The 20,269-nt window shown below is 48.2% G+C and overlaps 1 protein-coding gene across 3 annotated transcripts; it reads left to right on the top strand.

Moving 5' to 3' along the window:
* The first annotated feature begins 2,954 nt into the window (after positions 1-2,954).
* On the top strand, positions 2,955-13,367 carry KLHL38 (kelch like family member 38). Of its 3 annotated transcripts, XR_004279724.1 has the most exons (5): positions 2,955-3,220; positions 3,782-5,242; positions 9,255-9,360; positions 12,118-12,872; positions 13,195-13,367. XR_004279724.1 is itself a non-coding variant. In XM_032316670.1 (4 exons), the coding sequence occupies exons 2-4, from the start codon at positions 3,890-3,892 to the stop codon at positions 12,249-12,251; spliced, it is 1,593 nt and encodes a 530-aa protein (XP_032172561.1). In that variant the 5' UTR covers positions 2,955-3,220; positions 3,782-3,889; the 3' UTR covers positions 12,252-13,367. The 3 variants fall into 3 exon arrangements, 2 of the variants coding, with proteins under 2 accessions (XP_032172561.1, XP_032172560.1); XM_032316670.1 differs by having other exon boundaries at positions 12,118-13,367; XM_032316669.1 differs by lacking the exons at positions 12,118-12,872; positions 13,195-13,367 and adding an exon at positions 10,470-11,104 and having other exon boundaries at positions 2,960-3,220.
* The last annotated feature ends 6,902 nt before the right edge of the window (positions 13,368-20,269 follow it).

Raw genomic sequence — 20,269 nt, 5'->3', positions numbered from 1 at the left:
TATTTCAGGGCACCTGGGTGGCTCAATGGGTTAAAGCCTCTGCTTTCGGCTCAGGTCATGATCCCAGGGTCCTGGGATCAAGCCCCGCATCGGGCTCTCTGCTCAGGGGGGAGCCCGCTTCCTCCTCTCTCTCTCTGCCTGCCTCTCTGCTTACTTGTGATCTCTGTCAAATAAATAAATAAAATATTTAAAAAAAAAAAAAAAGACAGGCGTTTCAGAGCAATAAGGAAATTATTCTTCCCTTGTGTTGACTCTGAGGCCAAGGACTAAAGCACTATAGGGGTTGGGAAGACCTCAGATCTGTTCCCAACCTTGAACTTAATAACTCTTGCTCTGTGGTATTTTACTTTTCTCTTTATCATGTTATTGGATTTGATTGAAAGGATGGATGTCCAGGTTACTCCAGAGCACCATTTGCAGTGTAGTCTAATGGACGTGAACCAAGGGGTACATGGCCATATAGCTAAACCTATGCAGTGTGTGTGTGTGTGTGGTGGGGGGGAGTATGAAGTTCACCTAACAGTGCTCCTTCTCCTTTCCTAATCTCAGTTCTGCTATGTTCAGTTCAAGAACCATACATAATTTACTCACTATGTGTCAGCCATTTGGCCAGGCACCAGGGCTAGAGAGAGACAACTGAGACAAAGTTCTTGCTGTCCAGACACTTCCATTCTAATAAGGGGGATGCAGACAGGTAAATATAACTACAATGAGGACATGAGGCCAATATATTAGATGTATGCAGAAGCGGGGGCACCTGGGTGGCTCAGTCAGTGAAGCGTGCAACTCTTGATTTGGGCTCAGGTCATGATCTCAGGGTTGTGAGATCGAGCCCCGCATCGGGCTCCATGCTCAGTGGAGAGTCCACTTGAGATTCTCTCTATTCCTCTCCCCCTCCCCCAGCACTCTCTCTTTCTCTCTGTTTAAAGTTAGTAAATAAATCTTTAAAAAAAAAAAAAAAAAAGGGAAGACAAAGTATGCAGAAGAAACGAAAATAGTCCAGAGGACTGAGATACTAATTATCCGAGAGGGTCAAGGAAGACCTTCAGAGAAGCTGATATCATAAATTAGCTTCAAAGGATGAGCAGCAGTTCAGAGGTGAAAAGGGGGAGACGGCCAAGGGAAGAAAGAGCAGGCAAAGGCACAGAAGCAAGAAACACCGGGGCCTCAGGCCTTTTATGGAATTTGGGTCCTCAGTGCATATCAGCAGATGTCCACAGTGCAGGGACAATCTGCAGGTCCGACGGCTCTTACACCGTCCCTTTCTCTAGCTTCTTGCCAGTACTCCCGTGGCTCTCTGCTCCCCTCGCCTCCAGCGGTCTTCTGCTCCCAATCCTGTCCTCTGAGTCCCTGGCCCCAGTGACATGTTTTGGTTCTACTTACATGACTTTGATCTCCTAGACTCTTGGGGTCATGAGTCGCCCTGTGATCTGCAGCTATGAACGAGAGACCCTCCTGGTTCCACCATGCTCTGTGGTACTCTAAAAGCAAGGCCAGCCCAGCCAGAGACCAGACCCATATAAGGACCTGCTCCTTGTCTCCTAGAGGTAGAATGAAAAATGTGAAGTGGGAGAGAGACGTGGCAGGAGACCGTTCTCAAGGTGGGCTGCAGACCAATCTGATTCCTGCTGAAGTCTGGGCTTAATCCTGCAGACTTGGGGAGCCACCGGAAGACGTGGTGCTGGGGCTGGTAGAGTCCGCTTTGCCTTCCTTAGGGTTACTCTGCTGGTTACTCAGGGTGCTTGTATTAGAGGGAGAGAGACTAGGAGCAAAGGGAAAAAATCAACACAGGAGGCCACTGCAAAAGTCCAAGCAAGACGTGAGAAGAGGAGAAAATCAGGTCTCCCTGCCACTCACTGCTGAGGCACTCAGTCAGTATCTCCTGGGGGGCAGGAGGAAAAGGACAGAGCCTGGGTCCCTTTTAGTCAGCCTTGTGTTTCCACAGCTCTCCATCGTGGCTCTGATTCTAACCCAGGGGGCTGCCCTCCCTCCTTCCCTCTCGCCCCTGCTCTGCCTCCTTCCTCCTCCCCCAGCTTGTTCCCCATCTCCCTCTCCCTCCCCCTCTTCTGCTTTCTCCCTCCCCCTCTCCCTCTCTCTGGCACACCCTGGAGAGACACGCATTACTCCTGCCTCCAGCTCAAGCCTCCCTGATGGGAGAAAATGGAAAAGTAAAAGAGAAAAGCCAGCCTGAACCATAAAAAAAACAACCGGAGAGGGGTTCCTGGGTGGCTGCTTTCAGCTCAGGTCATGATCCCAGGGTCCTGAGATCCAGCCCCAGGTCCCCAGCTCAGCAGGAAGCCTGCTTCTCCCCTCTTGCTCTGCCCCTCCCCCCACTCGTTTTTTCTTTCTCTCTCAAATAAATAATAAAATCTTTCAAAAAAAAAAGGACCTGAAGAGCGATCAGCATATGCCTGTGAGAGGCAGGAGTAACCAGGAAGAGTACGACCCTTGCCACTTGACAACAGAAGCCCCTGGCATCAGCGGAACCAACAAAGGTTTGATCTTTCCTGCATCTGGGAACTCTGGGGTGCTCCACAAATATTAAAAACAACTTGGGTCATACATTCCATCCCCTCGGAGGCTGCAGGCAGAAAGCACAGCCCTCTTCAACGATCCTGCCAGCAGACAGCAGGAAATAAAGACCCACGGAACAGTATCCTCGGGCCCACGTTTCGGCCTCCCTAAGACCATCCGTCACCTTCAACTTGCCCAGAACTATCTTCAGTGACTGTCCCAGGTCACAGCAACCTGTTTACAAACATCTAGAATTCCCAGGCACTTTTAGGACAAGGGACCCAAGATGTGTCCAAGTGGGCAGCAAAGTCTTCTCTAAGAGAAGCTGTTCCTCCAGATCTATTTATGCTGATGTAAACACTTGCCAAGGAAACAAGGCATGTGGGCATGCGCTGGCCCGGCAGGCCCTCGGGTTGCTGCAAAAGGCAACTGGAGAGTCACATGTCATAACAGTGGAAAGTACATATGCAACTATTCTTAGCCCTGGAATGTATACACTGTCTCCCTGCCCGGTGCTTCTTTCCCGAAGTTCTAGAAAACTGCGAAAGCACCGTTTGCATAAACAAATCCAGAACTCTCCCAGGACAAATCATTTGCCAACTGAAGGAAGGCCTGGGTTTATGGTTTCACTTGGAGCCAGAGGTGGAAGGTCTCCGGAGGGACCAGGCGGACTGGGCACTGGGGAACGTCACCGCTGCAAACCAAGGTAAAGATCTCTAATGCCTAATTCTTCCGCAGGTAGACTGCCAGGTGTCATCCCAGAAACCCTGCCCAGAGTGCTGTTTGGTCTCTGCTTTCTCTTTATCACATTCTAAAACAAAACCCCCCAAAAACTCTGAGAAGTCATGTTTTTAAAAAACAAATCACAAAGGCCCATTTTCGTCCTTCAGTGCTCTCTCCATGCCAGAGGGCCACGCCCCCAGATTGACTCCTCGGGGAATGACTAACATCCAGAAAGATGCTTACATGAGTTTACTGAGTAACAGATATGCTGAGAAGCTAGAGCAGGGCTCACAGGTTTGGGCTGGTCAAATGCAGGGACTGTCACCTTGCTTCAGCCCCTGACCATCAGGTAACTTCCAACCATGTCAGTAGTTGTTTTTTTGGTTTTGGGGGGTTTTTTCCCTAAGATTATCTGAAGATGCTCTTTGCCTATCACCTTTGGGAGTAACCATAACCAAAAAGAGAGTGTTGGCTGTGAGGTGTGGGGTGTAGGTGGCCTCTCTTTCCAATCTTCACTAAGTAACCTTCTTGGCAATATCCACAGCACCTTAGTGAATGGACACTGAGTCTTGGAGTCTCCACGTCTTGGAGTCAACACAGCTAAACCCTTCAGCACACACCTCCCCTTGGGACCTCTCCCCCTCCTTCTAGGATGGATGAGGAGTCGCCAGATGGACTGCTCTTCAAAGACCACGACTTCTCCTCTGACTTATTAAGGCAGCTCAATGGCTTGAGGCAAAACAGGCTGCTGACTGATGTGAGCATCTGTGCGGGGACCTGGGAGGTCCCCTGCCATCGAAGTGTGCTGGCCTCCAGCAGCCCCTACTTCCGGGCCATGTTCTGCAGCAACTTCCGGGAGAGAAGCGAAGCCAAAGTCCAGCTGAAAGGCATTGACCCCACGACTCTGGACCAGATCATCTCATATGTGTACACAGGGGAGGTGCCCATCACGGCTGAGAACGTCCTGCCTTTGATGGAGGCAGCCTCCATGCTGCAATACCCCAAGCTACTGGAGGCCTGCTCCTCCTACCTCCAGAGCCAGCTGACCCCCAGCAACTGCCTGGGCATGATCCGACTCTCCGAAATCTTGAGTTGTGAGACCCTCAAGAAGAAAGCCAGGGAGGTGGCCCTGACATGTTTCCCTGAGGTGGCTGCCTCGGCCGACCTGAAGGAGCTCTGTGCTTTGGAATTGAGAGACTACCTGGGGGACGACGGGCTCTGTGGAGAGGAGGAAAAGGTGTTCGAGGCCCTCATGGTTTGGATCAAGCATGACCTCCAGGCCCGGAAACGACACGTGCAGGAGCTATTCAAGCAGGTCAGGCTTCAGTATATCCACCCGGCCTTCTTCCACCACTTCATCACCAACGATGCCCTCCTGCAGTCCTCGCCCTCGTGCCAGACCATCCTGGAGATGGCCAAGAGGCAGATGTTTGCCACGTACAGCACCACCAGTGCCCCAGACCTCCAGCCTCCATGGCACGTCCCCCCAAGAACCTCTTACCAGGATTTTCTCATCGTCTTGGGTGGGAGGAAGGACAACCAGCAGACCACCAGGGACGTTCTACTGTACAACAGACAGACCAACCAGTGGCAGAATCTGGCTAAACTCCCAACCCGCCTATATAAGGCCTCAGCCGTCACCTTGCACCGCAGCATCTACGTGCTAGGAGGCATGGCTGTTGGGTCAGGGAAGAATGTGCCCAGCCACAACGTCTACATATACTCCCTGAAGCTCAACCAATGGAGGCTGGGGCAGCCCATGCTGGTGGCCCGCTACTCCCATAGAAGCACTGCCCATAAGAACTTCATCTTCTCCATTGGGGGCATCGGAGAAGGGCAGGAGGTCATGGGCTCCATGGAGAGATACAACAGCATCTTCAACATCTGGGAGAGTATGGCCAGCATGCCTGTGGGGGTTCTCCACCCTGCGGTTGCTGTGAAAGACCAAAGACTCTACCTTTTTGGGGGAGAGGACATCATGCAGAATCCTGTACGCCTTATCCAGGTAAATGGCTGGTCCTTCCCATCATGGGAGTGCATGAGTGCACACCATGCACACATACCCATATGTGTGTGTACACATACAAACACACGTGCATACATGCACATACACATTCATGGATACCTGCTTGCATGAGTGCATACACATATACCTGTAATCCAAATACTCACTATCCTTTGCAGAGAAAACATAGAGGAGGGAGGAAAGGAAAGTTGGAAGGGAGGGAGGAAAGAAGGAAGTTAAAATCAGTAAGACTTTATCCATTTATGAATTCTGGTTGTGTAAGATGAATACACACAAAGGAATGTTAGATACAATCCCTGTCCATGAAGAGTTTATCTCTAATTTTATTAGAGGTAAAATTAGTATCTCTAAAAGTTAAAAAAAAAAAAATGAAAAAAGTTCAAGCTAGAACATATGGAATATCAGAAAGTGAAGTTCTGTAGGAAATCTGCAGATCCTCTCACCCAAATCAACAAAGCCTTAGAAGAAGAGTCCCAAGCATTGGTCTATAGTCTGTGACCAAATCCTGGGAACCCAACCACAGATCAGCTGAATCAAAATCTCTTTGTGGGGGTCCTGACATATACCTGTTTACAGACATCTCCAGGAGGTCCTAAGGAGCAGCCAGTTTGGAGAACCCTGGCCTTAAATGACAGGTAGACACTAACTAACATCACTAGCAAGCTCTCTGAGAAGTGTTACCAACAGAAAGCAAAATCTCAGAATATGAAGTCTTTTATGCAAGTTCTAATCTCTGCAGTTCACATTGTGATATGAAAAACATGAATAATGAGCCTGTCTTTAACAATGATCAAGGAGCTCCCTGGTAGTTGCTATGTTGCCCGATGAGAGCTATCTCGAGCCCAAGCCCCCTGTAAGAGCCCTGGGGACAAGGGCATAAGCAGGAACATGCACTTAACCCTCCAGGAGCTTCAGGAAAATTACAATTCACGTGCTGACTGGAGGGGTGCTATAAGAGCATGAGACGTGCCCTAAGCCAGTCTAGAGGGAATTGGGGATGGTGTGAACTTTCAAGGTTGGTTTGAGCTGACGTGAACAGGGAGGCAAGAGAAGATGGAAGGTGAGTAAATGAAGAGGGAAAATCACTGGGAAGATAGAAGGACCTGACTGGGATGGAGACACGGGCAGGAAGCTTCTCTGAGCAGAGGCAGAGTCCTCTGTTGAGAGAGGGGTGCTTCCAGGTAAGGAAACAGCTGGACCAAAGGCTCTGGAGCAGAGAAGGGCACAGCCCAACACCTGGAGGGACTGACAGACTGTCCATGTAGCTGGGACACAGCGGGAGGTGAAAAGGCGGTCTATCTAAGTGGAGCTTGGGGTGGGGAGGGAAGGAATTAGTTCTCACATGTTCTCCATCAGCCCCCTTCCCAAGCTGCCCTGAGTGCCAACCCCTTCACCCAGACTGCTGCCCCTGAGCCCCTACTATAGAAATTCTGGAACATTCCCAGGGGAGAGGTGTTTGTGGACATGAGGCTGACCCAGTAGGCTTTCTAGGCCTTGTCAAGGAATTGGGGTTGTAGCCTAAGACCAACAGGGTGGCTGAAGTCATCAAATTTGCATTTTTAGAAGCTCCCTATGGATGGCCTGTGCCAAAGGGATTCGAGGGTCCTGCGTGGACAAACGGAGGAGAGCGGGGGACTGTTCTAGAGATCCAGCCAGGATGACAGTGGCTTGGGCTAAGCTGGTGCCAGCGGAGATGGAGAAAAGTATCAAGCTTCAGTTTAATCCCTGTTTTGTCTTGCCTTCGTTTTCCCAGCCCGTATTTTCGGCTCTTCTCTGACCACCTCGGCAGATGTTGAGCCTGTTCAAATCCCACTCATATATTTGAGCCAAGAGAGACATGGTCCGCTCCCCACCAAGCTCTGGCCACACAGTGTGGACGGAACAGAGGGCTTCTAGGTAAAGGTAGAACCCCTCCCTCTTTTACAAAAGTGCTTTTCAAAATGAAGTGAACAAATAGTGCTAATGACGTCACATTGCAAAGTTGTTACTGATTTCCTAAGAATACATACAAATCTCAGAAAAGCTTTCAAGCTGGCGTATCAAAAAATGAATGGTACCATTGAACAAGACACTTGCAAAGGCAGGTGGGAAAAAAACCCACTACCGTGTGAGTAATCCTTTTACACGGCAGGGGTGAGAAGGGGGAAAGGGGAAAAGCATTCATGGCAGCTTTTCTCATCTACTTAGCCTTAGCTTTGAAATGGTAATTTTACTCATTCAACTATAGCATGAGATCAATGGGGTTGCTTGATAAAGTAGGTTGGATTTTCTGGCACAGATTCGGTTTTCTTTACAGGATGGTTCTTCTGCACACAAGCATTTTTTTAGGAACTATTGAACAGTGGTTTCACTGTGTAATTTGTGTGTGTATGTATACCTTTCTCCCTGGCCACCTTTCTCCCTCTGTTTCTGGAGGGCACTGAGCAAATCCTTCACTATAACAAAATATCACTTCCTCCACGGGTCAAACACCATCTTTGTTATCCTTGCCCCCAGCTCTCTGGGGGTATGATGAGGACTGTGAGCAGATATTTAATCTATCTTTGAAACCATACCCCAAACTTGCTGACAAAGAACAGAGAGCCAGGAGGCAATTACTCACTCAGTGTTTACTTTAACTCCAAGGATCCCACTTTCCAGTGTCATCTATGTATTTTCAGATGAAACCATGAGGCTTAACAGGCTGTCTCTAGCACATGGCCTCATCTAGGCTTCATCAGCTTCAAGAATGGAAAGACCTCGAGAGGTCTTGAGTCTCAAAATGTGCCATCAAGAAAGGCGACACCTATATGGCCCCAAGCAGAGTCATGACTGTGGTGGTTAAGAAGTTGGACTCTGGGGGCGCCTGGGTGGCTCAGTGGGTTAAAGCCTCTGCCTTCAGCTCAGGTCATGATCTCAGGGTCCTGGGATGGAGCCCCACGTTGGACTCTCTACTCAGCAGGGAGCCTGCCTCCTCCTCTCTCTCTGCATGCCTCTCTGCCTACTTGTGGTCTCTGTCTGTCAAATAAATAAATAAATAAAAACCTAAAAAAAAAAAGAAGAAGAAGAAGAAGAAGAAGAAGTTGGACTCTGGGCTCAACCGGACCAGCTCTTCCATTCCTTAGCCATGTGACTTCCAGCATGTCACTTAGCCTCTCTGAGCTCAATGATCTAATATGAAAAATGGGGGCAAGTAATGGTACCTACTTCATAGGATGGTTGTGAAGATCAAATTTGGTAATATGATAAAAAATAGAGTCTTTCGTATGGTAGCAATTAAATTTTATATAGAAAAAAATGCCATTTTCTTTGGCAAATAAATGTTTTGCCTCTTCTTTTCTTAAATGAAATCCATCCTAAGTCTTTTGTGCTCAATTTTGCTAGTAGTGAACTACTTTATATTTGATATTTGAACTTTATTTAAACTGAAGGGGACATGTTCTGGGAATAATGCTTTGTGATGCTATTTCAGACCGTGGCCAAGGAGCCCTGCCCCACCTCCTTGCTCTTTTACTTTTTTCTCATGCTTCCTCTACCATTCTAATGACTTTCAGGCATGAACTGTTCAAAAGCCTTCCTCACTTAGCCCCACATGCATTCTTGGCTCTCAGGCCCTCTCTGATACACGGGAACATTTAGAAATTTAAACATGAGCCGGAAATAGAAATGATTGAAAAATCACTGGTTTTATGAATACCCAAGTTGCTCCATTTCCCATTAAAAAGAAAAAAATGTTCCAAGTAAGGTAAGCAAACACATACCACAATGCATAACTCTCCGTCCATTCTATGGAGACATAGCCAAGGATCTCATGGTCTCACATAAAGACCAATTTCTAGTAATATATACTTTCTGTTATTTAATTACATTTTGTTGATCATAATACACCTACCTACATTATAAAAAGTGAAAAGCAAAACAATCTTATTTCACTCTCTTAAATACTACTTCTATCTTTTAGAAAATATATATCACTTTACAGTGCAGCACCGTGATTCTATTTCTCCCTCAGGTTTATCACATTTCCAGAAACACATGGTTCAAAATGGAGACAAGGGTGATCAAGAATGTGTGTGCCCCTGCCGTGGTGCTTCAGGAGAAGATTGTTATCGTAGGAGGTGAGTTGGAACAGAGGATAGTTAGGCTGGACACAAACTTGGCATCTCCCATGGAAAAAGGGTCACTAAATAGACAGATGTTGTTCTACAAACCAGTGTTTTTAAAAGCACATCCATCCAACTAGGGGAGTGTGCATGACTTGACAAAGTTCTTTTCTCATCCAGAAGTTTCTCCCTGTCTTCATCTGTAAACAAGGAATGAAATAATACCCACTTCACGGAATTGTTGTGACAATAAAATGTGCTCGCATATCTAAAGCACTTAGCACTATCCCAGATACATGGCAAATACTCAAAAAATGTTTGCTACCGTTAATAATATTAGCCGCTAATGGATCATTTCTCTGCAACTACAGTAGTGTGTCTTGGTTAAGAGGAATAGTTCTAGGGTCAGACCCGGGTTCAAATCCTGACTCTGTCACTGGCTGTATACTCTTTGGCACGTCATTAATCTTTTTCTGTGCCTCTGTTTGCACATCGGTAAGATGGGGATCCTAAAAGTAGGGAGTGGTGGGGACCAGATAGGGCTGTGGTGGGAACTGTTCCTGAATTCCCAAGGCTCCTTCTCTGGATTATTAAGGTTCTTGGGGGGAAGGGAACATGTGAGAGAGATGAAAAAGCCAATAATATAGAGAAAGCTCGGGGCACCTGGGTGGCTCAGTGGGTTAAAGCCTGCCTTCGGCTCAGGTCGTGGTCCCAGGGTCCTGGGATCAGACCCCACATCGGGTTCTCTGCTCAGCGGGGAGCCTGCTTCCCCCTTTCTCTCTGCCTGCCTCTCTGCCTACTTGTGATCTCTGTCTATCAAATTAATAAATAAAAAATCTTAAAAAAAAAAATAGAAAAAGGTCTGGAATCAGGAAGCTGCTCCCAATCTAATGCTGCCTTAACTTGAGGATAAGGATACAGGGGCCAGAATCAGACAGATCTTAGTCTAAACCCCAGGTCTGCCACACACTGGACCTTGGGCAGCTTATCAAAATATTCTATACCTTAGTTCAGATGCCAGCCTTGGTGCTAGGCAATGGCAAAGTACAGATATGTTTCCAGATTGCAGACTTCCTGTTCCAAATGAACAATGTTGAGCTTGCCAACATGCCATTGGTTTTCAGGTTACACAAGGAGGATTCTTGCTTATGACCCTCAATCCAACAAATTTGTCAAGTGTGCGGACATGAAAGACCGGAGGATGCACCACGGGGCCACGGTGATGGGGAACAAGCTCTACGTGACGGGCGGGCGGCGGCTGACCACAGATTGCAGCATCGAGGACTTGGCCTCCTTTGACTGCTACGACCCTGAGACGGACACCTGGACGTCCCAGGGACAGCTTCCTCACAAACTCTTTGACCACGCCTGCCTCACTCTCCAGTGCATACCCCACACCCCCACCTTCCCGTGAAGTTGGCAAGTAACTGTGGGTCTTAGTCAAGATGCTTTCTGTTGTAAGAGACAGAAACCCAACTCAAAGGAGTATAACCCCAAAAGGATGCAGGGAGTGCCCCTGACAGGACCAAAAGTTCCAGAGCCTGGAGGCCTGGAACCAGGCATCCTGTTGGTAGAACGCTCTGGCCCTCTCTGGCTCTCCACACCCCCACCCCGTCTCCCGCGCTCCCCTTCTCCCCCTACTGCTTCTCCTTCCTACCTCATCTCTGTTAGACCTCATGCTACAAACAAGCTTCTGTATCCACAAAGTGTGAAGACAGTGGCGACTGATAAACTCAGTGTTTTCTAAAGTTGCATCTCCTCACCATTATCTATATATTAACCTTGAAAATAATCCGAATTGGCTGTTTCTTATTTCCATGCCTTCTTCTTGAGTCAATCACTGTTTCCGGGGCTTGTGCTACTGTAACTGTGTGATCCCAGAGCACATCCCTACAGGCAGAAGTCACGTTGACTGTTACCACTGACAGCTCATCCAAACTGCACAGCAGGAGACAGAAGCAGTTTCCCAAAGAAAGAACTGCTGCGCTGACCAAAACCACATCTGCCCAGAGCATCGTGGAAATCTAGAGCAAAAGGGGTCCCTGGCACAGGGTCCAGGTGGCAGTGTGAGACATGGGCCATGACCGTGTTTCTTTGCATTCTGTGGATGTAATAAATTGGAATTCGAGGAACATGTGTGCAACATAGTATCTAGTGTTTGCAAAATTATCCATGCGGCCAGAATAAAGTTTGTTTCTAGTGCCAAATTGTGTTTTTCTCCAGCCTCTGGGGAGCTATAAACCTGCAGAATTCATCAGGATTTTCATTTTGGTAAATGTTATGAGAATCACTCTTCTAAGAAAGTCAACAAATTCCTTCCGAGATCCCAGCAATTACTGCCCTGTCCATGCCAGGGCTAACTACCCCCCAACAACGTTCTTGGTCTCAAAGCGCCTCCCAAGCTGGCTCCGTCTTAAGCTCCGGAATCAACTGAAGATGACAGCACATTATAATCACCTGGCAGTCTTCTCCCCAGCTATGGAAGCATCTGGAATGGGTCTCACTTCCCTGAGCCGGTCACCAGAGAGCCCTCAAGCCAGAACCTTCCTCCCCACCCTGTTCTCCAGGTTCATGTTCTGGACTTTTCCTTTCTTCCTGCACTTCAGCTCCTCCTGTTGGGATCTGAAGCTTTGCCCTGCTCCCCAGACCATGTGGCCGTGGTCTAGACACCCTGCCCAGGTTGTCAGCCCCTGTTCCTCATCCTGGATGCTGTCACCTTAGCGGTTAACTGGGTCTTACTACAACCCATTCTCTTTGAACCCCTCTGTTCAGGCTCTCGATCCCTCCTCTCCCTGGAAAAGGTGACCAGTGACACCTCCAGCACCTCACAGGCAGTGCGTTTTGATCTGTCATCGGACTGGAGCCATCAGCAGCGCACCACACAGATGACCCTCCCTCCATCTTGAAATGCCTTCCTCACGCTGCCTCTGGGACACCACTCACCCTCTCATCCTGCTCTATGCACTTAATTCTTGTCTCTTTAATTTCTTGTCTCTTTCTTTCCCCACTAGTAAATGCTGTGCGCCCCAGTGCTCAGCCCTTACACATTCCGCGCCTCTACCCTCAGGCCCAGGGGAGCGAGCCCCCTCCGTGCATGGCTTTTCCTTCCCGCCGAGCGCTGCTGACTTCCCACTGTTCTCCACTTCCAGACCCCAGGGCTCACTCCATGTTTCCACTTGGATGTCAAATACCTCAAAGCCGATGTGTTCACATTCACTTTTTCCTCACCAAACCAACTCCTCCCATGGTAGGCCTCCCCAGCCTAAGAGAAGGAAACAACTGTCTCCCAGCTTCTCAGGCCCAAAGACCTGGACGCTGCTCTTGGCTCTTCTCCCTCACACCCCACTCCGTTTGGTTCAGGAGCGCCGGGCCCAGCAGCCCCACCAGCCACCACTCTTACTCTGGTCCAAGCCGCCATCTTCTCTCATCTACACCCATCACTGGTGTCTCTGCTTCCGCCTTCACCCCCAAATCTCTCTCCACGCAGCAGCCGGGGGCATCTTTCACAAACATGTGAGTCAGAAGAGGTCATTCCCCTGTTGAAAACTCTCCAAAGCTTATACTGGAACGAAAGTTAAAAAAAAATTTTAATTAAAAAAAAAAAAAAAAAAAGAAAAAGAAAACCTCTCCAAAGCCTTCCCAGCTTTCTCTGATGCCTTCCAGAGACCCACAAGATTGTCCCCCCACCTCACACCTTTCCCCTTCTGCTCTCACCGTGTCCCCCCACTCGGTGTCGGCCACACTGGCCTCCGGGCTCACACATCTGTGTTCACATGCACCGCGCCCTGCGCCAGAACATACTTGGCCTGGATGCCACACCCACAGGGTTCCCTCCCTCCCTTTCCTCAGGGGTCGGCTCAGAGATGCCTCTCCTCGGTGCCCTGATCCGATCTGTGCACGCGTCCTCTCAGGGACAGCCATCACCTCAGTCCCTCTGTCTCCACTGTCGACCAGCCTAAGTGGCCTTGCTGCTTCCACGCCTGTCCACCTCGGACCCTTCCTCCAACAACAGCCAGGCTCATCTTTTTAAAACACAACCCCGTTCATATCCCTCTCCTGCTTAAAAGGACTTGACCGCTTCCCAGAGACCTTAGCATAGAGCCCCAGTGTTTTCTCTCCCCTCCGGGGCCTTTGCCACCAGCACCCGCCGGTCTCTGGCCCGGCCTTTTCCTGCTCCCCACTGCTCCCCCCCAACTCCAGCCAGCCTTCCTCACTTCCCCTTCTCACCCCCGCCTCTCTCTTGTCTGGCACACACCTCTCTCGTCTCTGTGTTTGACTTAATTTCAATTCATACCTTACCTGCCAGATTAAAATTCACCGCATCAGAGGCCTTCCATGCACCCCTACCCTAGCCTGGGGGGGCTCTCTCTCCCGTTAAGTGTCCTCGCTGTCCCTACACATCCCCTCTGAGACCCTCATCACTGTCTTCCCCTCCAGGCTCCTATCTGCCCATTCCCAGGGCTGGGCTCACCGTCCGCCGTATGTATTATAGATCCCCAGTAAGTGTAGCACGAGTGGATTAAAGAATGAATTGGCTGAATCCACACTGTCTCTAGAAGCTCCATTTCAAACTCAGACGTGCCTGTGGATAATTGCTGGGGTAAGCACCTCAGCTCCTCTGCTAAGGGGTCACTGTGTCCTTCCCTCTCCCCTTCCCCTTTCCCTGGGAGAGAAGTAGCGTGGCCCACCTAGGTCAGGCCTGGAGCTGAGAGCTTATCCTAGACGGCCCTTTTTGCCTGCAATTGGAAGTGGGAGTGTCGCCATCTATGAACTCCTTCGGCAGCCTCCAGAATTCCTTCTGTCGGAGACTTGCTAATGCATCCACTTTCCTTCCCCTTCGTCTTAATCCAAAATATACTAAGCTGTCCGAGTCTGTGGCGGCTCGGAGCCTATCCAAGTCTCCCTGGGGCATACAAAAGCAAAGTCAATTGTCCCCTGGAATTTATAAAGAAAGATGGCACCAGGGCCGAACACATTTGGACCCCCGTGGCAGGCCAGCTTCGTGCATCAGGTAAGACGCTCCGTGGCAGGTGTGTTCATACACCTGGGCACCCCCTGGCCAAACCCCACATCTGAACTGGGTTATGAAACGCACCCCCAGGCCAGAATGGATGCTTTCCAATCTGCTGAGGACTATCCCAGTCCAAAAAGAAAGCAACAGAAAGTTTTGGCACGAGGCTTCCTTCGTCTCACTGGCTGAGGAGAGAGTCACGGCCCAGAGCTGAGGTCAAAGTATATTTAGCCGGCAGCAGTTAAACTGAAACATATTAAGTAAAAAAATGTCAGATAGTCTGACTAATCATCTCGACTGGCAACAAGAGAAGGGGCAAAAATGAAGCGGAATAAGAGCTAAGCTAGAAAATACTGACAAAAATATCAAAAACCCTGTCCCAACATAAACCAGGGAGCAGAAGAGGAGCCAGCAGAGAAACTAGCATCCAGAGGAAGAAAGTGGCTAAATTCACCTTCGCCACCTATAACAAAAATCTGTAGGGTCCCAGAGGATGAGGACTACGACAGGTCTTACTCAGATACTTCATCCTTCTCAGGATATCGACACAACCCTGCCTCACCCCAACATGCCATGCTGTCCTCTGTGCCTCCGCACATGCTATTCCCTCGGCCAGGATGCCTTTCCCTGCTCTGCCTACTGAACTCTTACTCAACCTTCACCTCCTCCATGGAAACTTCTCCAACTTTTCTACACTCTCCCCCCCCACACACACACCTCTTTATTCCAGCTCCTTCCACACTGTAGCACGGTAGAGACTTGTTACCAGACCTAGAAGGGGAGGTCTTCACGGGGGCCCACAGAGTCCCGTAGGTCCCTATGAACCTCTTGGCCAAGTTCAGTCAATATACTTGGCACACAAACGGTACTGACGCGTTTGCAGAATGAATGAGCAGGTGCACAAGTGAATGGGCCCTAAACGTCACCAGAGGATACAGGCTGTTCTGGATGCAAAGAAAGGCTTCATTAGCAGTTAACTGTCATTCTTTACCTTGGAACTCCAGCACCCCGGAATCTGCCTCTCGGATCACAAGGCCTTCTTCCGAGTGTGTCCTCTTCTGTCTCTTACTGAATTTAGGGCCTACCCTAAACTGGCAGCATCTCGTCTTGATCCTCACCTTAATTACATCTTGAAAGACCCTATTTACAAATAAGGTCTGGGTTCCAGGTATCAGGCATTTGTGGAGAGGCATTATTTAGCCCATTGCAGATGCCGTCACATGAAGGCATCTCCCCCACCCCACCCATGCCCCAAGCAGAGCCGCATGGCACGGACTCCTCCTCCTCTCCCCATTTCTCCGGGGCATCACCTGGGCAGGGACTGTTTCATCTCTGTATCCCCACTCCAGCCCCACAGGGCTGGGCACTGCAAAGATACTCAGTAAATGTGCACTAAATTCGACTCAACCATTTCACAAGGGTTAGCAAACACTGAAAGGACCCCAAGGCCAGCGTATAGAAGACACAGCTTCCGGGCAGCTTCCCAAAAGGCCAGGGTGAACGATACTGGCCAAATGCCCATCAAGAAGGAATTCGGGTCAGGCATAAGAAATTATGTAAGAACTCATCTGTTAACAGAGTGTCGCCGCTAATGTCCTCTTCTTGATCTTGCCAACATAAGCCTTTTGGGTGACGTCATGAGAGTGAATCCAAAGCTGAGGATGCTGCAGGGAAGGGAGTCTGGTTTCTGGAATGTCAGCTTTCATGCAGTCTCACAGGAATTCTAGGTTCCTGTTCAAATGCTACGTTATTCTCCTCATGTGGGAAATTTGGTTTTTGTTTTCCCTAAAGATATCCGCAAATCTCTCTTCCTCCCGATATCATTGATTTGATTCCATTAGAATTCCAGGGCCTGCAATCCAGAATTCCCCGGTAACACTCCCATTAACAAGCCAGCGGTCCAGAAAAAATGGTGCTTGGAGGACACAGCCAGGGATTCAGGAGTCTGAGGCATTTCTAAGTTAGAAAGATGGAGACAGGAAGGTCTCCCTTATTCCAACTCGGGGGCCGTCTTTGCAGTGTCACCAATGGTCCCATCAGCCCTGCACACATTCAGAGACAAGAGGGCTATCTCAGGACAACTGTAAATATCGGAACCTTCCAAAGAGGGTTGGAAGGGAAGCAATGTGGAGATACCTACACTCAAGATGAGACCAAGGAGAAAAACAACAGAATTCATTAGCAGAGTCTCTGAGACATTCATCTTTAATCAAGTATTTGAGGAAAAAAGGGAATTCATCCCTACTTGGAGTATAGATTTATTTAACTGACTTATCTGAGGAGCAAAACTGAGAGTGCTAATGGACTTGCCCGTTTACTAAGCACTGAAGCGGCATTACCTAGTTCAGTTAACACAAGAACCTCTGGCTTCTCCTGAGCACCCTTCCTGACCACCCTAATGGGCCCTCCACCCACCCACCGCATTGCTCTCTCTCTCGCTCTTTGTTTCTTCCCTTCATACCTTTTATAATAATTATTTATTGTTTTATTTGCTTTCCTGAGTTCATTTAGCTCACACTCCCAGCCAAATGGAGGTTGCCCAAGAATAGAGAACACGGCTGCCCCATTCACATCTGTTTCCCTGGCACTGGACACAGAAAAGGCAATCAACAAAGACTTGTTGAATGGATGGATGGATGGATGAATGGATGAATGAATGAATGGCTATCCAGGCATTTAGGATGAGCACAAAGGAGAGAGAAGGTAAGTTTCTGGAATGGCATGGGGGAAGGGGAGAATTATAGAGAAGGGGTTGACTGGCGTGGGAGGGCACAGTGGCTCTTATCCAGGTGAGTGCTGTAGGAAAATCACTCTACCGGCAACCAGAAGAAGCTGGGGTAGTCTGGAGAGTTCAGATGGGAAGCTATTCCCATCCCCAGGAGGGATGATAAGGTATGACCACAAACGTAACAGTGAAGTATGAAGGGAAGGGAGGACAGGAAAGGACAGGAAACAAAGAGGTGGAATCCACGGGCACTAACTGGACATGGAAAAATGTGAAGAGGGGAGCAAGGAAGAGAGAGAGAATGGTTGCTAGCCTGGCTGACCCACAGGGCACCTGTGCCATCAGCAGAAATTACAAAACCAAAGGAAGGGGAAGACTGCCTCAGGGTTCCCACCCTCCAGAGTCACAGATGAGTGTTCCTTGCCCCGGGGGGTTGTACAGGCACCAGGAATCTACGATCTTGCTTATAGTCTGGTCTTAGGGACCCATATTTCAGAACCACTTTTAAAACTCCCAGGCCACCACTGAAAACACATCTAACAAAGGCTGTTACATGACCTTTCATGTCACTGGAAGAGTCTGTGAGGCAGATGTGAGTGGATGAGAATAGAGTCTGAGCCAACATGTCTGGGTTTCAGCCTGGCTCTGTAATTCACTGGCTGTGTGGCCCAGGGAAAATTAACCAACCTTTCTGTTCCTTATTAACCAACCTCTCTGTGTCCTTATTGGTAAACTAGAGATGATGATTCTGTTACTCTGTAGTGGGTTGAATCATGCCTTACTCCCTAAAGATATAGCTTTATCAGGAAAAAGCGTCCTTGCAAATGTAGCTACTCAGGGGAACTCAAGATGAGATAATCCTTGATTATCTGGGCAGACCTTAAATCCAAGGACAAGTGTCTGTATAGGAGAAAGGCTGAAGGAGATTTGAGATGTTGAGGAGAAGGTTATGGGAAGCCCTGGGCAGTGGATGACATTCTGCAGCCCCCAAGCCAAGGAATATGGGAAGTTGCCAGAAGCTGGAAGAGGCAGGGAAGTATTTTCCCCTAGAGCCTCGAGGGTGGGCAGCCCTGCCAACACTGTGGCTGTGGCCTCCAGAACTAAGAGGGAATGAATTTCTTGTGTTTTAGGTCCCCAAGTTGGTGTTGATTTATTACAGTGGCCCCAGGAAATTAACATACTCCCTCATAGGATTGCCACAAGGACTGAAAGAGGTCATGTTCATAAAGTAGCCAGCACTCAATAATTTATAAACAATTACTATTATCATCTACTTCCTTTCTCTGGTCCTTCATGGCCCCGCACATAAATTGAGAATGTTAGAAGAAAATAAAGGCGTTCAAGGTCTTGCTACCCATGCCGGTTCCTCCACCATCCAACTCTTTCACAAGGCTGGTTGGGACCAGGTTAACCTCTCATCTCCCCTCTGTCCCTCACTCCAGGGTCCCATGACAGACAATGTCCCCAGTTTCCAGGTCTTCACATCTCTGTGTCCAACCTAGAGGACGGAGCGGGGTCAGGGGAGGGAGGTATTTGCCCTTAACCCATCTCCTCAGTGGACATGATGAGACACAGAATTCTGAGCAATCACCCTCCAGATCTTCCCACGTGAAAGAAGATCCTAGGCAAGTCACTCAACCCCACTAAGACATGGTTGCCAAATTATATTTTAGGCATTATGATATTTTCCTCCTTCTCAGGGCTTAGTGAGGGGGAAGCACCCAAGACAACCATATAAATGTCTAAAGCAAAAGTAGCAACCATGAATGGTGGGGATAATAACAGATGTAGAAACAAAATGTACAATGACATTTTAAATGTCAATGACACTTTAAATTTACAATGGCACTGTAAATGACAATGACAGAAGAAAGGATGAGAGGGAGGAGGTGATGAAGCTTCACAGGTGTATTGCCTGGGGATGCAATGATCTCTCACCAGACTATAGAAGAGGACCCCTTACCACTCTTCCTGGCTCTAAAGTCTCCTTGTCTAACTCACTGTCCCCTGCTAGAGGTAATCCTAGAGGGGTTGGGGAATCAATAGATCGATTTATGTTTCCAAAAGATAATCCTGGCCAGATCTCTTTCTTGCTTAAACCCTTTCAATGGTTTCCCACTACCAAAAAATGTAAGCTTCACTTCCATATTTATGAGGTCCTTACATGTGGAAGAATAAACAGCCTCCACTTGACTAGATAACAAAATGGTAGCAGAGGGCCCACCCAGTAGGCACTCAGTAAATGCTATTCTCTTTGCTGCCCCACTGGCCAGAAAGAAGACTCTCTTACTTGCCTACTAGCAATGTTTAGCTATTACCCATAGCTGTAGGTAAATAGAAAACAAGACTAAGTAGATCTGAGGCCATTAGCTCCTCATCCTATGGGGACACCACGACATGCTCTTCCATACCAAAGTCATAGGACAATGAGCGCAGAAAAGCTCAGTTGCGGTGAATGTGGTCAAGGCCTTAGTTTCTCAAAATGTCTTCAGGGAAATACTTTGCCCTCGAAATTGCCTCCTTTTCATCTAGAATGATGATTCATTTCATTATTCAATGACTGAAAATTCATGAAATTTTGTGGTTAGAGCAAAAATGTATCACATAAAATTCCATATGTCCATGCAGTAGGACCGAGAAAAATCTAACAATGAAAACTATCGTTTCTTCCCTCAGAGTTTAACAGATATCTTCACCTTTTTTTTCACTTATAATATTTTTATCCCCTTAATCAACAACATTGCTTTAAAAAAAATTAGATAAAAGGCTCTAAAAATAAAGAAAATGGTCGAAGCACTGTACTTTCTTAGATTAGATTCAAATTCTCAAATGCAAATGTAACATTTCTGAGTCACGGAGTTGGAAGGAGGCCTGAGAGACCAGTTGGTCCAATCCGGAGAGGCAACATGGAGAACCAGAAACAGCAGCAGGCCTTATGAAAAACACCTGAGGACCTGGATTTGAGGTTCAGTTCTCCCTATAGAGAGGACTCTTGGGCAGGTCACTAAGCAGCAATACCTTGCCTCTAAAATGCATGAATCTCATTTGCCCAACACTCCTGAGAAAATTGCAACTGTAGATGGAAAAGAAGGTGGCCATTGATAAATACCCTCCTACATTCTTCATTCTATCCCTCTGGGCTCAAGATCCATTTAGCCAGGGAAGCAAGGGTAAAGGGATGACTGGAG

Source organism: Mustela erminea, chromosome 16, assembly GCF_009829155.1.
Source record: "Mustela erminea isolate mMusErm1 chromosome 16, mMusErm1.Pri, whole genome shotgun sequence".
Taxonomy (NCBI): domain Eukaryota; kingdom Metazoa; phylum Chordata; class Mammalia; order Carnivora; family Mustelidae; genus Mustela; species Mustela erminea.
The sequence above is the reverse complement of the archived record's forward strand: the minus strand, read 5'-3'. Positions and strand labels throughout refer to the sequence as shown.

What these genes read in the sequence shown, in the direction of transcription:
- KLHL38 (XM_032316669.1), top strand. Translation starts at nt 3,890, where the DNA reads ATGGATGAGGAGTCGCCAGATGGACTGCTCTTCAAAGACCACGACTTC. An exon ending in ATCCTGTACGCCTTATCCAG is followed by an intron (nt 5,243 to 9,254) that starts GTAAATGGCTGG and finishes TTTCTCCCTCAG; the next exon opens with GTTTATCACATTTCCAGAAA. An exon ending in GAAGATTGTTATCGTAGGAG is followed by an intron (nt 9,361 to 10,469) that starts GTGAGTTGGAAC and finishes ATTGGTTTTCAG; the next exon opens with GTTACACAAGGAGGATTCTT.